A 23959-nucleotide genomic window follows, 5' to 3' on the forward strand; every position below is an offset into this window, starting at 1 on the left:
GTCCATAGTTACACCAGTCCATTTTAGGATTGTTAGATGTCATCAGATCAAGAAGAGGCATCATATATGATTGTTGTTCATGAAGGTATTTGCAGAGTTGAAGAAAGTCTTTTCCTTGAAGCGTAGAAACCCACCATGGGAAGCCTTTAATTGATGAGGAGGGGGAGTGCTCTGCAGACCCAGCAATTAGACCGATCATGGAGGCTGGGTCAGGGGTCACCTCCCAGAGTTCTCATAATGTCTGTTGAGAAGCTGAAAGCTGAGTCACATAGTTAATTCTAAGGCTTTAGGGTCTATGACAATATCTGCGTGCAAAAACAGTCTGTCATAGAGAGAGTCCCTTTTTGGGAGGGCAGTTTGAGCCCTCATTAAAAGCCAGGCAAGTCCCCTATAAGCCAGAATCCAAATGTGACAATAGCTTGTAATGCCCAAGAATCTTCTCAGTTGTCTTAAAATCATAGGTAGAGGTTGATTTAGTATAGGTTTAATATTAGAAAGCATCATCCTTCAAATCAATCACTGAAAATTATACAGCTTGTTTAGGAATTTCAGACAGTAAAGTATAAGAATTAGGCACTTATTATTCATATATCTAGAACAAGTCTCCACTTATCATTTGACCCTTTTCACACCCAAAATAGGAGTGTTGTGTGGACTATTGTAGGGAATTAATAGCCCTTGTTCCTTTAAATTTTCAATGATAGGCTTTAACCCCTTCTTAACCTCGGGTTTCAATAGATACTGCTTTTGATGTGAAAATAGGTGAGGGTCATTGAGCTTGATAAGGACAGGAACAACATTTTGTGCTCGACCCACAGATTTTCCATCAGTCCACAATTTAGGATTTACATTTTTTCAGTTAAAAGACCAGGTTCCATATTCATGAAAACAGAGGCCTGGACTTTGTTCAGTATATCCCTCCCCAGAAAGGGTGAGGGAGACTCTGGCATGATTAGAAACTCATGAGAAAAACAGCTCAGCGTCCTAGTTGCAGCTTAAAGGATGACTGAAATAATAGCGTTTGTCTTGTTCCGACAGAAGCGGACCAGGGGCTTCAGTGAGCAAAGAGAAAGAAGCTGCCCCAGGGACCAAAATAAAACTGACTAGTTGGTCCCCCACAGTCATTAGTACCCAGGGTTCCTCAGGTGTGATTAGGATGGGAGCTTGTGTGGTGACCCCTGGGCACCTTTGGTCCTGATTGTCCTGAGTGTCCGACCCCTGGGGCCTACACCTCAGAGGGCAGTCTCTTCTCCAGTGTGGTCCTTTGCAGACCAGACATGGAGTCTGGGGCCACATAGATGCCTGAGGGCAATCCCACTTGAGATGCCCCTCCTTTCCACAGTAATAAAAAGTCCATCCTTTTTCACCTGGGTCCCTCTGGGCATTTTTCTCAGGCTGTTTCAGAGCAGGTCTAACAGCCATTGTTGGGGCTTCAGTCTTTTGCCTGGTTCTTTTTTCCCTCTTATTTTCCTTCTCATATTCTCTACTATAATATACAGTCTGAGCCAGCTGTAACAGTTTTTCTATAGATTGATTTGGTCCAAATGCCAGTTTTTTAACTTATGGCAGATATCTGGAGCCGACTGAGTGAGAAATCTATCTTTTAAGATCATGTCTCCCTCTGTAATTTCAGGATCAATGTCAGTAAACATGTGGAAAGCCTCCCGTAATCTTTATTAGGAGTTTACCAGGAGTTTCCTTCTCTTCCTATTCTATGTCAGTCAACTTAGCATAGTTTAAAGTCTTAGCATATGCCCTCTTGAGTCCTTCAAGAATACATCTGGCAAAGTGGCTGTGTTATGAGAACTGCTTGGCTCCCAGTAGGGAGGAGGACTATTCTGTGATCCCTCTTTCCCCTTGTTTCCAAGCCATTCATCTCCAAAAGTAATGGCTTCCCCCAAAACTTGAAATCTCAAGTCAGGAGTCAGCATCTGTCCCAAGACATATCCTCTAAATAGTCTACTGATACTGAGGCAAGCCCTCCTGGAAGGGTGCCCTGATTCTCAGCCTGTTCAGTTGGCAGCCCCAGATACAGGGGCAAAGTAAGAGAACAGGAGGGAGCTGAAGGTTTCACACCCAAGTCTGTGCCCTTAGGACACAAGTCTGGCATGTCTCACAGAGAAATAAAGAGTAACATATATGGCACTTCCACCCATTTCTTTGTTTTATACAGAACTGATCTAATTGTAAACAATATTGTAATTTAGAGACTCTTCAACAGGCCAGTGTTCCCTGTCTTCCAAAGGATACCGTGGCCATTCAGTATCACAGAAGAAGATCAGGCACGTCTTTTTAAACTCTGGGGATCAACTTGTCCCAGCCTTTTTTTTTTTTTAATAAATTTTAAAGGAGTGGTTCTGGAACTTTTAGCTCCCATCTGTAAGAGAGGAAAAAGCGGCATCCACAGCCATGGCTTCTTTCCACCCGAAGGCATCCTTCCCTGCTCTAGATGGGGGTGTAGACAGACTTTCCACCGAAGTTTTCCTTCCCTGGTCAGACTTAGTCTGTCCCTTACCGATGCAGGCGCCTGACTCATCCCTCCTGGTTCTACCACCAAGATGGTGTGGAGATGCACCAGGGGTAGATCTGATGGCATCCCAAATTGATTTCTAGTTCCATACCACCACAACCTTTGTTTGATTTGTCAGAGTAGTTTCCCAAGCTAGGACTACAAGGGGAAGCATCCGTCTTCCCTGTGCCTATGCACATTCCTGAGTACAGTCCTGACTTCAGTAGAAATGGTGAGTCATAAAGGGATAAACAACAACCAAGATGTCCCTTCTTAGTGTCACCACACCAGTATATGTGATAACAAAGGGATGGAGCCAAAGCGAAACAAATACCCAGTTGTGGATGTGACTGGTGATAGAAGCAAGGTCTGATGCTTTAAAGAGCAATATTGCATAGGATCCTGGAATGTTAGGTCCATGAATCAAAGCAAATTGGAAGTGGTCAAACAGGAGATGACAAGAGTGAGCATAGACATTCTAGGAATCAGTGAACTAAAATGGACTGGAATGGGTGAATTTAACTCAGATGACCATTGTATCTACTACTGTGGGCAGGAATCCCTTAGAAGAAATGGAGTAGCCATCATGGTCAACAAAAGAGTCCGAAATGCAGTACTTGGATGCAATCGTAAAAACGACAGAATGATTTCTGTTCGTTTCCAAGGCAAACCATTCAATATTACAGTAATCCAGGCCTATGCCCCAACCAGTAACGCTGAAGAAGCCGAAGTTGAACGGTTCTATGAAGACCTACAAGACCTTTTAGAACTAACACCCAAAAAAGATGTCCTTTTCATTATAGGGGACTGGAATGCAAAAGTAGGATGTCAAGAAACACCTGGAGTAACAGGCAAATTTGGCCTTGGAGCATGAAATGAAGCAGGGCAAAGGCTAATAGAGTTTTGCCAAGAGAACGCACTGGTCATAGCAAACACCCTCTTCCAACAACACAAGAGAAGACTCTACACATAGACATCACCAGATGGTCAACACCGAAATCAGATTGATTATATTCTTTGCAGCCAAAGATGGAGAAGCTCTGTACAGTTAGCAAAAACAAGACCAGGAGCTGACTGTGGCTCAGATCATGAACTCCTTATTGCCAAATTCAGACTGAAATTGAAGAAAGTAGGGAAAACCACTAGACCATTCAGATATGACCTAAATCAAATCCCTTATGATTATACAGTGGAAGTAAGAAATAGATCTAAGGGACTAGATCTGATCGATAGAGTGCCTGATGAACTCTGGACGGAAGTTTGTGACATTGTACAGGAGACAGGGACCAAGACCATCCCCATGGAAAAGAAATGCAAAAAAGCAAAATGGCTATCTGAGGAGGCCTTACAAATAGCTGTGAAAAGAAGAGAAGCAAACACAAAGGAGAAAAGGAATTATATAAGCATCTGAATGCAGAGTTCCAAAGAACAGCAAGGAGAGATAAGAAAGCCTTCCTCAGCGATCAATGCAAAGAAATAGAGGAAAACAACAGAATAGGAAAAACAAGAGATCTTTTCAAGAAAATTAGAGATATCAAGGGAATATTTCATGCAAAGATGGGCTCAATAAAGGATAGAAGTGGTATGGACCTAACAGAAGCAGAAGATATTAAGAAGAGGTGGCAAGAATACACAGAAGAACTGTACAAAAAAGATCTTCATGACGAAGATAATCACGATGGCATGATCACTCACCTGGAACCAGACATCTTGGAATGTGAAGTCAAGTGGGCCTTAGAAAGCATCACAATGAACAAAGCTAGCGGAGGTGATGGAATTCCAATTGAGCTATTTCAAATCCTGAAAGATGATGCTGTGAAAGTGCTGCACTCAATATGCCAGCAAATTTGAAAAACTCAACAATGGCCACAGGACTGGAAAAGGTCAGTCTTCATTCCAATCCCAAAGAAAGGCAATACCAAAGAATGCTCAAACTACCGCACGATTGCACTCATCTCCCATGCTAGTAAAGTCATGCTCAAAATTCTCCAAGCCAGGCTTCAGCAATATGTGAACCGTGAACTTCCAGATGTTCAAGCAGGTTTTAGAAAAGGCAGAGGCACCAGAGATCAAATTGCCAACATCTGCTGGATCATGGAGAAAGCAAGAGAGTTCCAGAAAAACATCTATTTCTGCTTCATTGACTATGCCAAAGCCTTTGACTGTGTGGATCACAATAAACTGTGGAACATTCTGAAAGAGATGGGAATACCAGACCACTTGTCCTGCCTCTTTAGAAACCTGTATGCAGGTCAGGAAGCAACAGTTAGAACTGGACATGGAACAACAGACTGGTTCCAAATAGGAAAAGGAATACGTCAAGGTTGTATATTGTCACCCTGCTTATTTAATTTATATGCAGAGTACATCATGAGGAACGCTGGGCTGGAAGAAGCACAAGCTGGAATCAAGATTGCTGGGAGAAATATCAACCTCAGATATGCAGATGACACCACCCTTATGGCAGGAAGTGAAGAGGAACTCAAAGGCCTCTTGATGAAAGTGAAAGAGGAGAGTGAAAAGGTTGGCTTGAAGCTCAATATTCAGAAAACAGATCATGGCATCTGGTCCCATCACTTCATGGGAAATAGATGGGGAAACAGTGGAAACAGTGTCAGACTTTATTTTTTGGGGCTCTAAAATCACTGCAGATGCTGATTGTAGCCATGAAATGAAAAGATGCTTACTCCTTGGAAGGAAAGTTAGCTAGGAAGGAAAGAAACCTAGGTAGCATATTAAAAAGCAGAGACATTACTTTGCCAACAAAGGTCCGTCTAGTCAAGGCTATGGTTTTTCCCGTGGTCATGTATGGATGTGAGAGTTGGACTGTGAAGAAAGCTGATCGCCGAAGAATTGATGCTTTTGAACTGTGGTGTTGGAGAAGACTCTTGAGAGTCCCTTGGACTGCAAGGAGATCCAACCAGTCCATTCTAAAGGAGATCAATCCTGGGTGTTCATTGGAAGGACTGATGCTAAAGCTGAAACTCCAATACTTTGGCCACCTCATGCAAAGAGTTGACTCACTGGAAAAGACTCTGATGCTGGGAGGGATTGGGGCTGGGAGGAGACAGGGACGACAGAGAATGAGATGGCTGGATGGCATCATCGACTCGATGGACATGAGTTTGAGTGAACTCCAGGAGTTGGTGATGGACAGGGAGGCCTGGCGTGCTGTGATTCATGGGGTTGCAAAGAGTCGGACATGACTGAGCGACTGAACTGAACTGAACTGAAGCAAGGAAAAAGTGATTTTTGTCCTCAAGCTACTAGGACCAATCCTTCCAGTTCATTTCCACAGACTCCACAGAAAGAATATCTAAGGAGTTGAGACAGAAGCCACCTGAGAGCCTCTTCTGGTCCTCTAAGAGCTAACACTACCAAAGGAAGAAGCCCTTTGCATTTCCAATCTGACCAGATCCTACAATTCCCAATCTGTGTTCTCAAAAACCTCATGGTCAGCAGCAGTGCTTCTCTCCATATAGACAATACTGTAATTAAGAGACTCCTCAACAGGCCAGTGTTCCCTGTCTTCCAAAGGATACCATGGTCATTTGGTATCCTGACAAAGCCGTGACAAAGACTCAACTTTCAGATTTCTGGTCCCTGAGGCAGGCAGCCAAGAGAGTGACCTTTAACCTGAGAGACATTCCTGGAGTTAAAATTCTGTCTTGCTCCCAAATATGCTCTTGTAACTTTTGGCTCCTAGTAAGACCAGGCACTTCCATGATTACCAAGCTTGGGGTCTAAGTGAAAGTACATAGTAATGGCATGAATCACAAGTCCATTGAAAGTCTGTGATCCAACAGATTAGGTTAGTAGTTCTGATTCCCCATGCAATTATGAAATAGTCAAAGGGACCAGGAAAAGGTGACTGAGAAAGAAAAGTTTGGTTCACACACTTTGTCCTCCTCTGGCCACTCCCCTCACAGGGACACTGGGTGTCTCTTGGCATTGACAGGTGGTATAAACCCCCAACAAGGCTCACCTTTTTGGGTCTGCCTTCAGTCATTACGAGGCACTGCAAAACTGCAGAGCAGGGCTCATCAGTTGCTTTGTGCAGGGCATGTCATTCATTCACACAAGCAAACCATAGAGTTAGTAAAGTAAAGCAGAAAACATGTATACTGAGAAAGCAGAGAGGCTAGAGCTCTTGAGCATTCTTACCCTGTCCTGAAGATCCTGGGAAAGCCCCAAGATGATAGCTTAATGTGAACAATGCAAATTTGTGATCTCCGAAGAAGATTTAGCTTCGGGACCAGGGACTAGGCTTGATCACTCAAGAGCTTTTGTGTAGCAGAGATTTATTAAAGTATAAAAAGGGACAGAGGAAGCTTCTGACATAGACATCAGAAGGGGGGTGGAGAGTGTACCCCTCACTAGTCTTAACAAGGGAGCTATGTACTTTTTAAATTGGTTATTACTATCAAGCAAGGTGTTTAAAACACACTGTTCCTTGTATAGTTGTGGCACCTCCCCATTTTTTCTGTGTTAAACTGGAAAGCTAGAAGGCGAGTCCACTTTGTCATTCATTCAATCACTCACTCACTTTCTCATTGAACACACACACCCCTTAGACTTCTTTAAATCTGCGAGATTAAAAGATGTCACTAGTGCTTTAACTTGCTTATTCTGCTAGAATTCTAGAAAGAGCTCATGAGATAAATGAAAAGGCTGCTAAACTAGGAGATGAAAGTGTGTGTAGGAATCTCTTACTTCCCTCAGCTTCAGTTTTCTCACATGTCCATGGGGGATTAGAGATTAAGAGATTTTAGACAACACAAGCAAAAAGACTTCAGAAGACAAGGAGCAATTAGTATTCACTGACAGGGGTAAGTGTTTAGTGTCTATAATAGTCAAAGAAAATTCAAGAGTGATTTTAAATTGTCAGTTTCAAGTATCTCCTCTATTTTCTCTCCTTTCCCTAAAATATACAAGCAGCTCCTGTAGCTCAATTCCAGAAAAATAAACGACCCAATCAAAAAATGGGCCAAAGAACTAAACAGACATTTCTCCAAAGAAGACATAAAGATGGCTAACAAACACATGAAAAAATGCTCAACATCCCTCATCATCAGAGAAATGCAAATCAAAACCACAATGAGATACCATTTCACACCAGTCAGAATGGCTGCTATCCAAAAGTCTACATGCAATAAATGCTGGAGAGGGTGTGGAGAGAAGGGAACCCTCTTACACTGTTGGTGGGAATGCAAACTAGTACAGCCACTATGGAGAACAGTGTGGAGATTCCTCAAAAAACTGGAAATAGAACTGCCATATGATCCAGCAATCACACTCCTGGGCATACACACTGAGGAAACCAGAATTGAAAGAGACACATGTACTCCAATGCTCATTGCAGCCCTGTTTATAATAGCCAGGACATGGAAGCAACCTAGATGTCCATCTGCAGATGAATGGATAAGAAAGCTTTGGTACATATACACAATGGAGTATTTTTCAGCCATCAAAAAGAATGCATTTGAATCAGTTCTAATGAGGTGGATGAAACTGGAGCCTATTATACAGAGTGAAGTAAGCCAGAAAGAAAAACATCAATACAGTATACTAATGCATATATATGGAATTTAGAAAAATGGTAACCTTAACCCTGTATACGAGACAGCAAAAGAGACATAGGTATATAGAACAGTCTTTGGGACTCTTTGGGAGAGGGTGAAGGTGGGATGATTTGGGAGAATGGCACTGTAGCATGTATACTATCATATGTGAAATGAATCACCAGTCCAGGTTTGACGCATGATACAGGATGCTTGGGGCTGGTGCATGGGGATGACCTGGAGGGAGGATATGGGGAGAGGGAGGTGGGAGGGGGGTTCAAGAGGGGGAACACATGTACACCCAGGGCGGATTCGTGTCAATGTATGGCAAAACCAACCAATATATTAATGTAATTTGCCTCCAATAAAAAAAAAAGACTTTTGTGAATAAGAACTTCCCTCCAACTGCCAGTGAAAAATAATTTTGTGAATTAGAAGTAGGGTTCAATACAGTATATTAATAATGTAATATTGTTTTTCCTTGTAGGGTGTTTATGAGTTTGATGAAGAATGTTTTAAAAAGTATGGGAAAATGTGGGGGTGAGTATTCTGAAAACTTCCATCAGACACACTTGTTATAATAATCCTGCCCTCCCCTTGGTGATGTAGAGGGCAGTCTCAGTCCAGAGCTTCTTGGAATGAAGTCATTTGTTGTAAAGCTTTCAGGTTTGTTCTACCAGAGATCCTAGAGTCCACCAGGTATCCAGGTCCACAGTCTGAATCAGACCTGGAGGGTCATGGGTCATCGCTATTCTCCAGACATTGAGGCCCAGGGACTCCTAGCATCCCCTTCTGTCCAGGATCTCACTCTTCCTCCCCTTTTCTGTTTTTCTTTCCTTAGGTTACTTTAGTTGCATAAAATGCGTTATCCCAGAACATTCTAATATGTGCTCATAAATGTATTATATGACCCTTTCCCACATGAATCTCTTTTAATTTAAACCCAACCAATATCCTTTATTTAAATTCTGGATTTAATATGTCCTTTCGGAAAAAGAGATGAAGGTTATAGGTTAACATAATGGGAAATCATTTCTGCTCAGCTTTTTACTTTCTCTACATGTATGGAGTTTGTTTGTTTGTTTCATTTCCAGGTGATTTTCCAATAGAATTGTATTCAATGATTGTTTTATCTACTGCTTTTCTCTGACCTTGAGGAGATGTAAGGTATATATATCTAACCCAGTGTGTCAGGTGGGCTTTAGGACCTGTTGGAGGTTTGGTGAGAACAGAGGGAAAGGTGTCATGTGGTGCTTCTTTGCCAAAAGCAAGTGGCAGAGGCTCTACCTGTCCGGACCTCTTCATCTTCTCTCATGAGGCCCTCAGAAACCATAGGAACAAACCTGTGAGTTGCCATGGCCCCAAACGTCAACCTGGTTGAGTGGAAAGAATACATAGCTCTGGGCCACTACTGGCCCAGCTCCAGCTGCCCCTCCAACACTTAGTACTTGTGAGCTCTGGCTGGAGTCCCTTTTCCATGGTGGATCCCAGTTGTCTCTTTAGAAAGTGGTTCTCATGCACGGATGTATGAGGAGCCCCTGGAAGAGCTTGTTATAAATACAGACTTTGACCCCGCTCGTCAGTACACTGAATCTATATGATCTGAGGTGGGTTCAAAAATCTGATTGTAACTGTTAGTGAGAGAAAGTATTAAGGCTGGAGTGACTTCATGAATATAAAGCAAACCACTATCTCTTCTCCACCCAAGTGTTGTTGCAAAACCATGATGGGAAGAAGGGAATCGTTCAAGTAATATGGTCAGTCTGGTGGAAGAGCAGATTAAGTGCCTCCTCAATCCCTCCTGTCACTGCTTCAACACTAAATGCTCTTGACACCCTCTTACACCCTCTGAGTTTTAGAACAGCTTTTGGAAATGGGCAGAAGTAAGTGCAGTGGTTCTCTGCAATTTTTATATGTGGTCATGAAACCACTTGAAATTCCTCTGTGAAGTTAAAGGAGGGATAGGGAACATGTGTTCCAATTTGTTCTAGCCGTTGCAAGTGATTGATAGTGGAATCAAAATGTGAGAAGACGGTGTAAATAACTCAGAGCAAGCCTCATTCCAGTGGCCGATTCCCATGAATGGACATCCTGACAGTCAGGAGATCAGGTCACAGAGTGACATGTCACATCTGAGGTGTCAGCTTTGTGTGATAGGTAGGTCAAACGTGGGCCTGCCGTGCTGCTGACGGATGTCACCTACATGGAGCCCGAGGCCCATGGGACCCATGTAATAATGAAAAGAAAATATTTATAAGATGAGTTATACATGCTTCTCTGATTTTTTTTCATTCTCTTTTTCCTTTTGTTCAAATTATCCTAAACTTGACGCTACCAAGGATATCTCACTATTTAAAATATTTGCTTAAAAAATATTAACTAGCCCCGAGCATCCTGTAACATGCTCGGGGCTGGTGTGTGGGGATGACCCAGAGGGAGGATAAAGGGAGGAGGGAGGTGAGAGGGGGGTTCAGGAAGGGGAACTCATGAACACCCGGGGCAGATTCATGTCAATGTATGGCAAAACCAACCAATATAATATTGTAAAATAATTAGCCTCCAATAAACAAAAAACAAACAAAAAATATTAACTAGTAAGCAAATTTTAGAAACTAAGACAAAAAAAATCTTTCATAATCCCACTGTCACTTGTGGAGCATTCCAAATCTTCTTCCATTTGCAGATATATTGTAACATATTTATGATAGAAGTGTCTACAGTTTTCATCTAATATTATATGCATTTTCATGCTTTGGGTATATCTTCAAAAATGACTGAGTAGATTGACTCTCCTTAATTATTTTTTTAATTTTCAGATAATTTACTTCCTTCAATTATTTTCTAACCTAATGTCCCTTCTTAATAATGATACATATTAAACCTATAAAAATTATGGAAAATGATAACAGGAAATATGCATATACTTACCACCTAGAATTAGTGGTGTTTTCATGGTATTTTTAATGATGACTTTAGAAGGATGGATTATGTAATGTTAAGATAAACATCTCGACTTCCAGGTATGGCTCCAGCTGCAGAAAATGGCTCCTTAAATTTAATCAGCTCTGTTTTCTCTACACAGGATTTTTGAAGGTAAACAGTCTCTGTTGCTTATCACAGATCCAGAGGTGATCAAAACAGTACTAGTGAAAGAATGTTATTCTGTCTTCACAAACCGGAGGGTAGGCATCCATTGTTTTAATTTAAAATTTGTTCATTAGATGTGCATTTTGAAATATATTATAATTCACAGGATGTTGTCAAAAGAGAAAAACACAGAGAGGCTGGATGACACGTCCCTTTCGTTCTGATTCCTCCAACGGCAATACGCTGATTAATTAGACTACAATTTCAAAGCGTAAAATTGACATTCATACTATCCACAGAGCTGAATGTGATTTCTTGTTTCATGCTCACTCGTTTTGTATGTTTTGCTCTGTGAAAATGAGTCCTAGATGTAGATTTGTGTAGCTATCACGACAATCAATGTGCAGAGCTATTCCATCCTTACAGGTCTCCTCCTTACTATTCTTATATAGTTGTAGCATGTAGCTTGTTTTTCCTCTTATCAGGGTTTTTAGCAGAGGAAACACTGCTCTTTAAATTTTGATGAGTGATTTATCAATTTTCTATTTTATGAATTTTGCCTTTGTTGTCAAGTCCAAAATATCTTGACTTAGCCCTAGGCCTTGAAGATTTTCTTCTATTTTGTCCCTAAACATTAAATAATTTTATGTTTTACATTTAAGTCTATAACCCATTTTGTGTTAGTTTCTATGTAACATGTGAGGTTACATAGTTTTTTTTTTTTTTTAATTTGGCTTCTAAATGTCTGAATTGTCCCAGCACCATTTATGGAAAAACTATACCCTTAACATTATTTATTTATTTAATATTTATTTATTTTATTTTTAGCTGTGCTGGGTCTTCATTGCTGTGCTCAGGCTAGAGCCTGGCAGTGTGCAGGTGTATGGCTGCAGAGGTTAGCTGTTAGTGTGCAGGTGTGTCAGTGTAGTCGAGTGACAGTAGGAAGGACTGGCTTTAGGCATCTGATCATCTGCAGGGCCCTGTGATAGTGTTTTGCACATGTGCATCGAAAAAGATTGGCTGCTGGTGTGGATCGTGGGTCTTATAGCATCAGCGGTGGCACTAGCTGGGCAGCTCTATTGGGTTTGGAGGCAGTAGGGTAGGACTCATGCAACTGACTTACCACCATGAATGTTGAATTAAAGGTGGCTGATTGATCAGTTGGTTGGGAGAAAGGCTACATGCACTGGTCAGTTTCAGTGGGGTCAGAAGCTGCACATGGCTCTTCCTTTCTCTTTCTGCCCTTTCCTTCCCCTCTCCTTCCCTTTCCTGCTATCTTTTCCTGGACAATCCAGTCCTAAGCCTGTAGGTGGGCCACAGAAGGTGGGCAGCCTCACACGTCAGGGTGGGGCCAGAGAAGGAGGACAGTATCTCCAAGTCAGAGACCGAGTAGGGAGGGGAGGGTGTCCACAGGGATGGCAGCCTGGCACTGGTAAAGTGAAAGTGAAAGTTGCTCAGTTGTGTCTGACTCTCTGCAACCCCATGAACTATACAGTTCATGGAATACTCCAGGCCAGAATACTGGAGTGGGTAGCCTTTCTCTTCTCCAGGGTATCTTCCCAACCCTTGGATCGAAATCAGGGCTCCTGCATTACAGGCAGATTCTCTACCAGCTGAGCCACAAGGGAAGTCTAAGAATCCTGGAGTGGGTAGCCTTTTCCTTGTCCAGGGGATCTTCCTGACCTAGGAATCAGACCAGGGTCTACTGCATTGCAGGTGGATTCTTTACCAACTAACTCTCTGAGAAACTGCTTTCACTTTCACTGGTAAGGGAACCCAAAATACTCACTTGTGGGGGTGACCCATATGGTTAGGGGTCATTGTGAGTGGAAAGGGATGAATTGTGGATTGGGTCCATAAAGGAGGATTGATCAAGTAATAATATAGAACAGATGATGGAAGCCAGCATTCTCACTGTTGGAGAAGAAGTTCCAGGTTCAGAGACTGAGAAAATAGACTGTGCAGTCACCGCCTGAATTATCAGTGTAAATCCATGCTTTTCTGTGTAGATAGATGACAGCAGGCCAGATGATATAGACAGATGACAGATAGATACAGATAAAGACAGATAGGGGTGTGTGTGTGTGTGTGTGTGTGTGTGTAGCTACAAAATACACATTTTACCTACTGCTTTCCACTGATGTAGTATAGACACCTGAGCAGCTGCAGGGGTCTGGGATGGGGTTTTGCACATGCCCAACCCAGAAGATTGGGGCTGGCAGCCTGTGTGGATCCTGGGTCTCAGGGCGTCACTGGCTGGAACAGCTCTCTTGGGGTTGAGGGGGAAGACAGGACTCAGGAAATTGGAGTCTGCTAATGTAGAACCCTGGGGAGTGATCAGCACCAAAATTTTCAGAGGTTTTTCAATGACTGTGCTAACAGTTGGTTTCATCATAGCAAAGTTTCTGGGGTTTTCTGCAGAGCAGGATACAGAGAACCATAGTCACTCCTGCTTCATGGTTGACACTGGTAGTCCCCGCCCTTCTTCTTTGTTCCTAGTTGTCTCTAGATGTCTCGGCTCTGCTCGTCTCTGGGTGGGGTGAAAACAAAGCAGGTCATTTGTGCAATGTTCTGAGGGGCTGAAGAAACTGGTCACTGATCCTGTTGTCTCTTTTAGTTTTTTTTTTTTTTTTTCCCCAGCAAGGGAAAATGTCTCAGGCTGGGGAATTTCCTCTTGATGCTGAGCTGTGCAGGCCTAGGGGAAGGGATGATGCAAACAAAATGCAACTCGTCTGTTTACTCTTTTTGTGAGCTCTTTTCAAGTGTGCTCTGTTGTATTGCTGACGCTTCTTAGACCTATTTTCATTTACTGTGAGCTGTCCAATTGTGAGACAACAAAGGCTGGAGTCTCCACTCTGGTGATGAGTCTCCTATCTTGAAGATGTCACTTTAGTATTTCATCATTAAAGTGATATTAGCCATAGGTCTTTCTGTAGATGCTGTTTATCAAGTTGAGGAAATTTTTTTGTCTTCCTATTTTGTGAGCTTTATCATGAATGAGTGTTGGAGCAATCTATTTTAAAACAAAATATAAATGTTAAAGATTGAGGAGATTTTCAAAGAGGTTTGCTTCATACGCCTGTCCCAAGCTGAGAAATAGAGTTGTCTTCTTTCCCCTTCTATTCTTGGGGGAAAATGTTGGGGGAAATGTTTTCCATATCATTCCATAATTTTTTTCAGAATATCAGGTACACTCATAATCTTTTGCGTAGCTATTACTTCTTAAAAAGCCCCCACCATGTCAGGACATTCCTTTTTCCAATTGATTAGGCTGTAAATATATGTAAAGACCAAAGTAACCTGAGGCAAAATGCAGTCTGCCAAGGCTATCTGGCTGGCTGTCACCAATCCCTTCTCTGCATAGCCCAGGAAGATGAACTAGATCTTATTCCCTTCTATTCCCCTGGAAGAACCCTTTCTGTACTACATGGGTCATTTACATTTAAAAGGAGATTGGAATATGAAGGCTGGAAACCAACATCAAGTGGCTGAATGTCTCTTTCACATGCACAGGAACCTAGACATTCAGGATAAATGTTTATTGTGCATCTAGCATAGGGCCTGGTACCAAGTAGATAGTCACTAAAGATTTGTTGAATACATTGTTCCCAAATGATTAACAAATTTTCCACAACTGTTAAGACTTCCAAAAGTTGCTGCTGCTGCTGTTGTTAAGTCGCTTCAGTTGTGTCTGACTCTGTGCGACCCCATAGATGGCAGCTCACCAGGCTCTCCTATCCCTGGGATTCTCCAGGCAAGAATACTGGAGTGGGTTGCCATTTCCTTCTCCAGTGCATGAAAGTGAAAAGTGATAGTGAAGTCACGCAGTCGTGTCCGACTCTTAGCAACCTCATGGACTGCAGCCTACTAGGCTCCTCCATCCATGGGATTTTCCAGGCAAGAGTACTGGAGTGGTGTGCTGTTGCCTTCTCCGTCCAAAAGTTCAGTTCAGTTCAGTTCAGTTCAGTTGCTCAGTCATGTCCGACTCTTTGTGACCCCATGAATCACAGCATGCCAGGCCTCCCTGTCCATCACCAACTCCTGGAGTTCACTCAAACTCATGTCCATCGAGTTGGTGATGCTGTCCAAAAGTTAGGTGGGGTAAAACGTGTTTTGCTTTCAACTCTAGGTTTTTGGTCCAATGGGAATTATGAAAAATGCTGTTTCTGTGGCTGAGGATGAACAATGGAAGAGAATACGGACATTGCTGTCTCCAACCTTCACCAGTGGGAAGCTCAAGGAGGTAAGAAAAGAAGAGGGTTTTCCATGAGCAGCTAAAATATTAGGAAAGAAAATAAATTCATATCCCTGTCCAAGGAGTGGTGTGCCAAATTTGAGCTTCCATCTATGGGGTCACACAGAGTCGGACACGACTGAAGTGACTTAGCAGCAGCAGCAGCAGCAAAATGGTTTTTATCTTCACATCCTAGAAGAGACATCATCAGATTCATAATAAAATGTCACTGACGGCTCCATGCCCCTGAAAACCAAGTCCTTCTAAAGCTTGAGTCTCCACATTTAAGTTCCAGTGCTGTTGTGTTTTGTGTCTAGATGTTCCCTATCATTGCGAAGTATGGAGATGTGTTGGTGAGGAACCTGAGGAAGGAAGCAGAGAAAGGCAAATCCGTCAACACGAAAGAGTAAGTAGGCGTGAAGCTGCTGGTCCTCTGAGCTCCACTGAGACCCTCTGTTTCCTGCCTTTACTGAATTCATTTATTCTAGTTTTTTGGTGGAACTTCAGAGTTGCCTATATAAAGTATTATTTCGTGTGCAAATAGTGATAGTTTTACATGCACCCTTCCAATTTGGATGCCTTTTACTTCTTTTCCCAGTCTGATTACTATGGCTAGGCCTTCCAATTTAATATTGAGTAGAAGGGGAAAGAATGGGCATCCTTCTTTTGTTCCTGATTCTAGAAAGTACTGGTACAAAACAGATACATATCAATTGAATACATTTGAGAGCTCCAAAATAAACCCTTATACTTAGAGTCAATTCATCTATGATAAGGGAGGTTGGAATATACAGTGGAGGAAAGACAGTCTCTTCAATAAGTGTGCTGGGAAAACTGGACAGCTACATGTAAAAGACTGAAATTAGAACATTTTCTCATACCCTATAGAAAAACAAACTCAAAATGGATCAAAGATCTAAATGTAAGACTGGAAACCATTAAAACATAGAAGATACAATAGGCAGAATGGTCTTTGCCATAAATCATAACAATATGTTTTTGGATTTAACTCTTAAGGCAAAGAAAATAAGAGCAAAAATAAGCAAATGACCTAATTTTTTATTTTTGCCAAATGGAATTTAAAAATTTTTGGAAAGTGAAGAAAAATATGGATAAGATGAAAAGACCACCTAGTTAATGGATGGAAGAATAATTTGCAAATGATATGATGATAAGAGGCTAGTATCCAAAAATATATAAATGTCTCATACAACTCAAAATCTAAATAACAAACAACCCAATGAAAAATGGGCAGAAGATCTTAATAGACATTTTTTCTAGTGAAGATATACAGTTGAAAAGATGTTCAGCATTGCAAATCATCAGAGAAATGCAAATCAAAATCACAAAATCAGCCAACACCTGTAAGTTTGGGTGAGGATGTGGAGAAAAGGAAACCCTGGTACAAGGTTGGTGGACTGTAAATTGATGTAGCCACTGTGGGAAACCATATGGAGGTTTCTCCAAAAACTTAAAGAGAACTATTTTCTGTGTTCTGTCATGTCCCACACTCTGTGACCCCACAGACTGTAACCTACCAGGATCCTCTGTCCATGGGATTTCCCAGGCAAGAATAATGGAGTGGGTAGCCATTCCCTTCTTCAGGGGATCTTCCTGACCCAGGGATCAAATCCAAATCTCCTGCATTGCAGGCAGTTTCTTTACCACTGAGCCACCCGGGAAGCCTGAGGTCTGTGATATGATTCAGCAATTCCACCCTGGGTATACATCCAGTGAAAATAAATACACTAATTTGAAAAGGTACATGTATCCCATTTCTTTTATCAGCTTTATTTACAGTAGCCAAGATATGGAAGAATGTAAGTATATGTCAGTAGATGAATGTTGAAAAATGTGTCACACGTGTGTACACAGACACACACACACACATACCCCACACACAAGAAATATTCAGTCAGTTCAGTTGCTCAGTCGTGTCCTACTCTTTGCGACCCCATGAATCACAGCACGCCAGGCCTCCCTGTCCATCACCAACTCCCGGAGTTCACTCAAACCCACCTCCATCAAGTCGGTGATGCCAACCAGCCATCTCATTCTCTGTCGTCCCCTTCTCCTCCTTCCCCCAATCCCTCCCAGCATCAGAGTCTTTTCCAGTGAGTCAACTCTTCGCATGAGGTGGCCAAAGTATTGGAGCTTCAGCTTCAGCATCAGTCCTTCCAATGAACACCCAGGACTGATCTTTAGAATGAACTGGTTGGATCTCCTTGCACTGGTTGGATCTCCTTGCAGTCCAAGGGACTCTCAAGAGTCTTCTCCAACACCACAGTTCAAAAGCATCAATTCTTTGGTGATCAGCTTTCTTTACAGTCCAACTCTCACATCCATACATGACCACGGGAAAAACCATAGCCTTGACTAGATGGACCTTGGTTGGCAAAGTAATGTCTCTGGCTTTTTAATATGCTATCTAGGTTGGTCATAACTTTCCTTCCAAGGAGTAAGCGTCTTTTAATTTCATGGCTGCAATCAGCATCCGCAGTGATTTTGGAGCCCAAAAAAATAAAGTCTGACACTGTTTCCACTGTTTCCCCACCTATTCCCCACGAAGTGATGGGACCAGATGCCATGATCTTAGTTTTCTGAATGTTGAGCTTCAAGCCAACTTTTTCACTCTCCTCTTTCACTTTCATCACTGAGCCATATAAAAGAATGAAAGCGTGCCATTTACAACAACATGTAGGGACCTAGAGGTTCAGTTCAGTTCAGTTCAGTTCAGTCGCTCAGTCGTGTCCGACTCTTTGCGACCCTATGAATCACAGCACGCCAGGCAGCACGCCAGGCCTCCCTGTCTATCACCAATTCCCGGAGTTCACTCAAACTCATGTCCATCGAGTCAGTGATGCCATCCAGCCATCTCATTCTCTGTCGTCCCCTTCTCCTCCCGCCCCCAGTCCTTCCCAACATCAGAGTCTTTTCCAGTGAGTCAACTCATCGCATGAGGTGGCCAAAGTATTGGAGTTTGTGAAATAAGTTAGAGAATGACAAATGTTGCATGTTATCATTTATATGAGGAATCTAAAAATAAAACGAATAAATATCAATATAACAAAACAGAAACAGACTCACAGATGTAGAAAACAAACTGGTGGTTACCCATGGGAAGTAGGAAGGGGAGTGCAGATAGGATAGAGGATTAAAAGGTACAAATTACAATGTATAACATAATTGTGCTACAGGGATAGACTGTACATAACAAGGAATGTACTTAATATTTAATAATAACTTTAAATGGAGTATTTAAAATCGCCCTTCTACACCTGAAAGTAATGTGATATTGTATATCAACTCTGCTTTTACGCTAAAGGGGAATCAGCTCTGAGCACGATTCTGTGGTGAGGTGAGACCCAGATCAATGTCCCCTTTCTTGACTCCCCAGGAAGAGTGAATTGCTTCCTTTGCTCTGCTCAGACACAGTCCTTATACGTCTTTTATTGCCCACAGTCAAGCACACTACTGTCCTTTGTCAGATTATGGGTTCTATCCTTCTATGACTGAGTTCCTTGAGTTTGGTGTTGGGGGTTCTAACTTGCCTTAGTGTCTCCATCCCTCAGCACAGGGGCAGTTGCATTGTTCACACCTCATACACACCTCAGGAGTGAGTGATAGTAGCAGTCAGTCTTCCACAATCCAGCAGGTGTTTCTGAGAGAGTGTGGCTCTTGACCTGTCTTGCCTAGGCATCTGATTATATGATTTTCTTGTGGACTGTGTTGCATGTGGACAGTCAGCTGGTCCTGATTTTAACGTCTGTGTCTGTCTCTCTACTCAGCGTCTTTGGGGCCTACAGCATGGATGTGATTACTAGCACATCGTTTGGAGTGAATATTGATTCTCTTGGCAACCCACAAGATCCCTTTGTGGATAATGCCAAGAAGCTCTTAAGATTTAATATCCTCGACCCATTTCTTCTCTTAGTAGGTAAGTGTCCTACTACATTTCTTTTTCTGTATTTCTCCCTCGTCCCTCCTTCCCTCTCGTTCTTTTTCCTCCCTTCCTCCTTCCCTCCCTTCCTTCCTTCTTTTTCATTGGTTTATTGAGATATAATTCACCAATTTAAAGTATATAATTCAATGGTTTTTATAATCTAAGTGTCTATTGATGGATAAATGGATAGGAAAAATGTGGTGCGTATATACACATACACAAAAACAACAGAATACTATTCAGCCATGAAAAGGAAGGAAATTCTTCCATTTGCAGCAATGTGGCTGGACCTCATGCTAAATGAGATAAGCCAGACAGAAAGACAAATACTTACATGTTGAATCAAAGGAGGAAATCCAAACTCATGGAAAAACGATGTCAGATTTTTGGTTTCCAGAGACAGGGTTTGGGAGATAGAATTGGATGATGGTGGTCAAAAAGTACAAATTTCAGTTATTACTTGAATCAATAGTCCTGGTGCAATTTGCTTACAGGTATCCAGTTGTCTCAGCACCACTTATTGAAAGGCCCGTTTTGTCTCTATTGAATGGTCTTGGAAGCATTTTCATTGTTCAGTTGGCCATAGATAAGTGGGTTTATTTCTGGACTCATAACTTTGTTTCATGAATGTATGCCCATCCTTAGGCCAGTGCCACTTTGCCTTGATTAATGTAGGTTTATAGTAAGTCTTAACATCAGGAAACATGAGTCTTATCACTTTATTATTTTTTTTCAGTAATGTTTTGTCTTCTCTGACCCCCTTCCAATTTCATATGAATTTAATCTAAGTTAGTCAGTTTCTTCAAAGAGGTCAGCTAGAGTTCTGATAGGGAATAACTTATATCCATCAATGTGCCATCTTGACAATGTAAATGTTCTGATTCATGATCATGGCATGTTTTTCATTTACTCACATCTTCTTTAATTTAGTTCAACAAAGTTTTGTGGTTTTCAGAGTGTAAATTTTACATGTCTTTTATTTTATTCCTACTTATTCTATTCTTTTTGATGTTATCGTAAGTGGAATTATTTTCTTAATGTCACTTTATGTTATTTATTGCAATATAGAAATACAATTGATTTTGTATTTTGATCTTGTATCTTTTTTTTTCCTTTTTATTTTAGTTGGAGGCTAATTACTTTACAATATTGTAGTGGTTTTTGCCTTCATCTTGTACCTTGAAACCCTCCTGAACTTATTTATATTTTCTAATAGGTTTTTAGTGGTTTTCTTAGGATTCCCTGTATAAAATATCATTTTATCTGATAGTAGAGGTTTAGTCTTCATTTCCTATATGGATATATTTTATTTAATTTTATTGACTAATTCTTCTGGTTAGAATGTCAGGTACAGTTTTGGGTTGAAGTGGTGAAAAAGACTTCTTTGTCTTAATCTTAGAGAAAATCATCCAGTTTTTCACTATTAGGTATTAGTGTTAACTAGTGAGTGACTTCACTTTCACTTTTCACTTTTATGCATTGGAGAAGGAAATGGCAACCCACTCCAGTGTTCTTGCCTGGAGAACCCCAGGGACGGGGGAGCCTGGTGGGCTGCCGTCTATGGGGTTGCACAGAGTCGGACATGACTGAAGCGACTTAGCTGAAGCAGCAGCAGCAGTCCATTCTAAAGGATATCAGTCCTGGGTGTTCATTGGAAGGACTGATGCTAAAGCTGAAACTCCAATATTTTGACCACCTCATGCAAAGAGTTGACTCATTGGAAAAGACTCTGATGCTGGGAGGGATGGGGGGAAGGAGGAGAAGGGGACGACAGAGGATGAGATGACTGGATGGCATCGCCGACTCGATGGACATGAGTTTGAGTGAACTCTGGGAGTTGGTGATGGACAGGGAGGCCTGGCGTGCTGCGATTCATGGGGTCGCAAAGAATTGGGCACAACTGAGTGACTGAACTGACTGACTGACTAAGATCATGGCATCTGGTCCCATCATTTCATGGGAAATAGATGGGGAAACACTGTCAGACTTTATTTTTTTGGGCTCCAAAATCACTGCAGATGGTGATTGCAGCCATGAAATTAAAAGACACTTACTCCTTGGAAGGAAAGTTATGAGCAACCTAGGTAGCATATTAAAGAGCAGAGACATTATTTTGCCAATAAATGTCCATCTAGTCAAGGCTGTGGTTTTTCCAGTGGTCATGTATGGATGTGAGAGTTGGACTGTGAAGAAAGCTGATCGCTGAAGAATTGATGCTTTTGAACTTTGGTGCTGGAGAAGACTCTTGAGAGTCCCTTGGACTGCAAGGAGATCCAACCAGTCCATTCAAACAATGGGATTTCCACCACAGCATAGATCTTTGAGGTCAGGAGCCCTGTTTCACAAACAAATCTTGCAAACTGGCAGAGTGATCACTTGGCACACAGTAGATGTTCAGTAAAGGTTTCGTTTTATTCACTCTTTGATTGGTAAACACTAGGAGATCCAACCAGTCCATTCTAAAGGAGATCAATTCTGGGTGTTCATTGGAAGGACTGATGCTAAAGCTGAAACTCCAATACTTTGGCCACCTCATGCAACGAGTTGACTCACTGGAAAAGACTCTGATGCTGGGAGGGATTGGGGGCGGGAGGAGAAGGGGACGACAGAGGATGAGATGGCTGGATGGTATCACCGACTCGATGGACATGAGTTTGAGTGAACTCCGGGAGTTGGTGATGGACAGGGAGACCTGGCGTGCTGTGATGCATGGGGTCACAAAGAGTTGGACATGACTGAGCGACTGAACTGAACTGAACTGAATAATGAGTGAAGTTGAACATCTTTTCATGTGTTTATTAGCCATCTTTATGTCTTCTTTGGAGAAATGTCTGTTTAGGTCTTTTGCCCAGTTTTTGATTGGGTTGTTCATTTTTCTGGTATCAAACTGCATGAGCTGCTTGTATATTTTGGAGATTAATTCTTTGTCAGTTTCTTCATTTGCTACTATATTCTCCCAGTCTGAAGGCTATCTTTTCACCTTGCTTATAGTTTCCTTCATTGTGGGAAAGCTTTTAAGTTCCATTTGTTTATTTTTGTTTTTATTTCCATTACTCTGGGAGGTCGGTTATAGAGCATCTTGGTGTGATTTATGTCAGAGAGTGTTCTGCCTTTGTTTTCCTCTATTTATAGTTTTTGGCCTTTCATCCATTTTGAGTTTATTTTTGTGTATGGTGTTAGAAAGTGTTCTAGTTTCATTCTTTTACACATGGTTGACCAGTTTTCCTAGCACAACTTTTTGAAGAGATTGTCTTTTCTCCATTGTATATTTTTGCCTCCTTTGTCAAAGATAAGATGTCCTTGGTGTATGGATTTACCTCTGGAATTTCTATTTTGTTTCATTGATCTATATTGATTTCTGTCTTTGTGCCAGTACCATACTGTCTTGATGGCTGTAGCTTTGTAGTATAATCTTCTCTGGTGGCTTAGAAAGTAAGGAATCTGCCTACAATGCAGGAGACCTGAGTTCAATTCCTGTGTTGGGAAGATCCCCTGGAGAAAGAAATGGCAACCCACTCCAGTATTTTGCCTGGAGAATCCCATGGACAGAGGTGCCTGGAGGACTATAGAACATGGGTTCACAAAAAGTCAGACATGACTGACTTACACTTTCACTTTCTTTCAGTATAGTCTGAAGTCAGGAAGATTGATTCCTCCAGTTCTATTCTTTCTCAATATTGCTTTGAAAACATTCCCTCTAAAATCAGAAACAAGACAAGGGTTCCCACTCTCACCATTACTATTCAACGTAGTTTTGGACGTTCTAGCCACAGCAATCAGAGATGAAAAAGAAATAAAAGGAATCCAGATTGGAAAAGAAGAAGTTAAACTCACGCTGTTTACAGATAACATCATCCTCTACATAGAAAACCCTAAAGATGCCACAAGAAAATTATTAGAGCTAATCAAATATAGTAAAGTTGCAGGATATAAAATTAATACTCAGAAATCCCTTGCATTCCTATACAATAACAATGAAAAATCAGAAAGAGAAATTAAGGAAATAATCCCATTCATCACTGCACTGACAAGAATGAAATAGTTAGGAACAAATTTAGCTAAAGAAACAAAAGACCTCTATACAGGAAACTATAAAACACTGATGAAAGAAATCAGAGATGACACAAATAGATGGAGAAATATACCGTGTTCTTGAACTTAAAGAATCAATATAATGAAAATGAGTATACTACCCAAAGCAATTTATAGATTCAATGCAATCCCTATCAAACTACCAATGATATTTTTCACAGAACCAAAACAAATAATTTCACAGTTTGTATGGAAACACAAAAGACACTGAATAGCCAAAGCAATCTTGAGAAAGAAGAATGAAGCTGGAGGAATCAACCTTCCTATTTAATAATTTTTAATAGAAAAATTCAGATTGTCTCTTTCTTTTTGAGTTAGCGTCTGTATTTCATGTCTTTTAAGGAATTTATCCACTTCCTCTAAGTTATGTAATTTGGTGGTGAACCTTGTTCCTGGTATTCTTTTAATGTCAACAGTAATATCTCCTCTTTCGTTGGGATGCTACATATTTGAGCTTTCTCTCTCTCTTTTTTTTTTTTTTCAGTCTATCTAGCTTCAAAGGGCTTCCTTAACAGCTCAGTTGGTAAAGAATC

General features: G+C 41.4%; 1 protein-coding gene across 1 annotated transcript in view; it reads left to right on the forward strand.

Annotated features, from left to right (window-relative positions):
- The window catches only part of LOC129545713 (cytochrome P450 3A24), a 46447-nt gene that overhangs the window by 7367 nt on the left and 15121 nt on the right, over nt 1–23959 (forward strand). The window contains exons 3-7 of the mRNA XM_055410245.2: nt 8558–8610; nt 11153–11252; nt 15287–15400; nt 15709–15797; nt 19180–19328. Coding sequence (XP_055266220.2) covers nt 8558–8610; nt 11153–11252; nt 15287–15400; nt 15709–15797; nt 19180–19328 — 505 coding nt within the window. The remainder of the gene's footprint in view (nt 1–8557; nt 8611–11152; nt 11253–15286; nt 15401–15708; nt 15798–19179; nt 19329–23959) is intronic.

The sequence above is a fragment of the Moschus berezovskii genome, chromosome 27 (assembly GCF_049115385.1).
Source record: "Moschus berezovskii isolate FMDL1 chromosome 27, NW_MosBer_1.0, whole genome shotgun sequence".
Classification (NCBI taxonomy): domain Eukaryota; kingdom Metazoa; phylum Chordata; class Mammalia; order Artiodactyla; family Moschidae; genus Moschus; species Moschus berezovskii.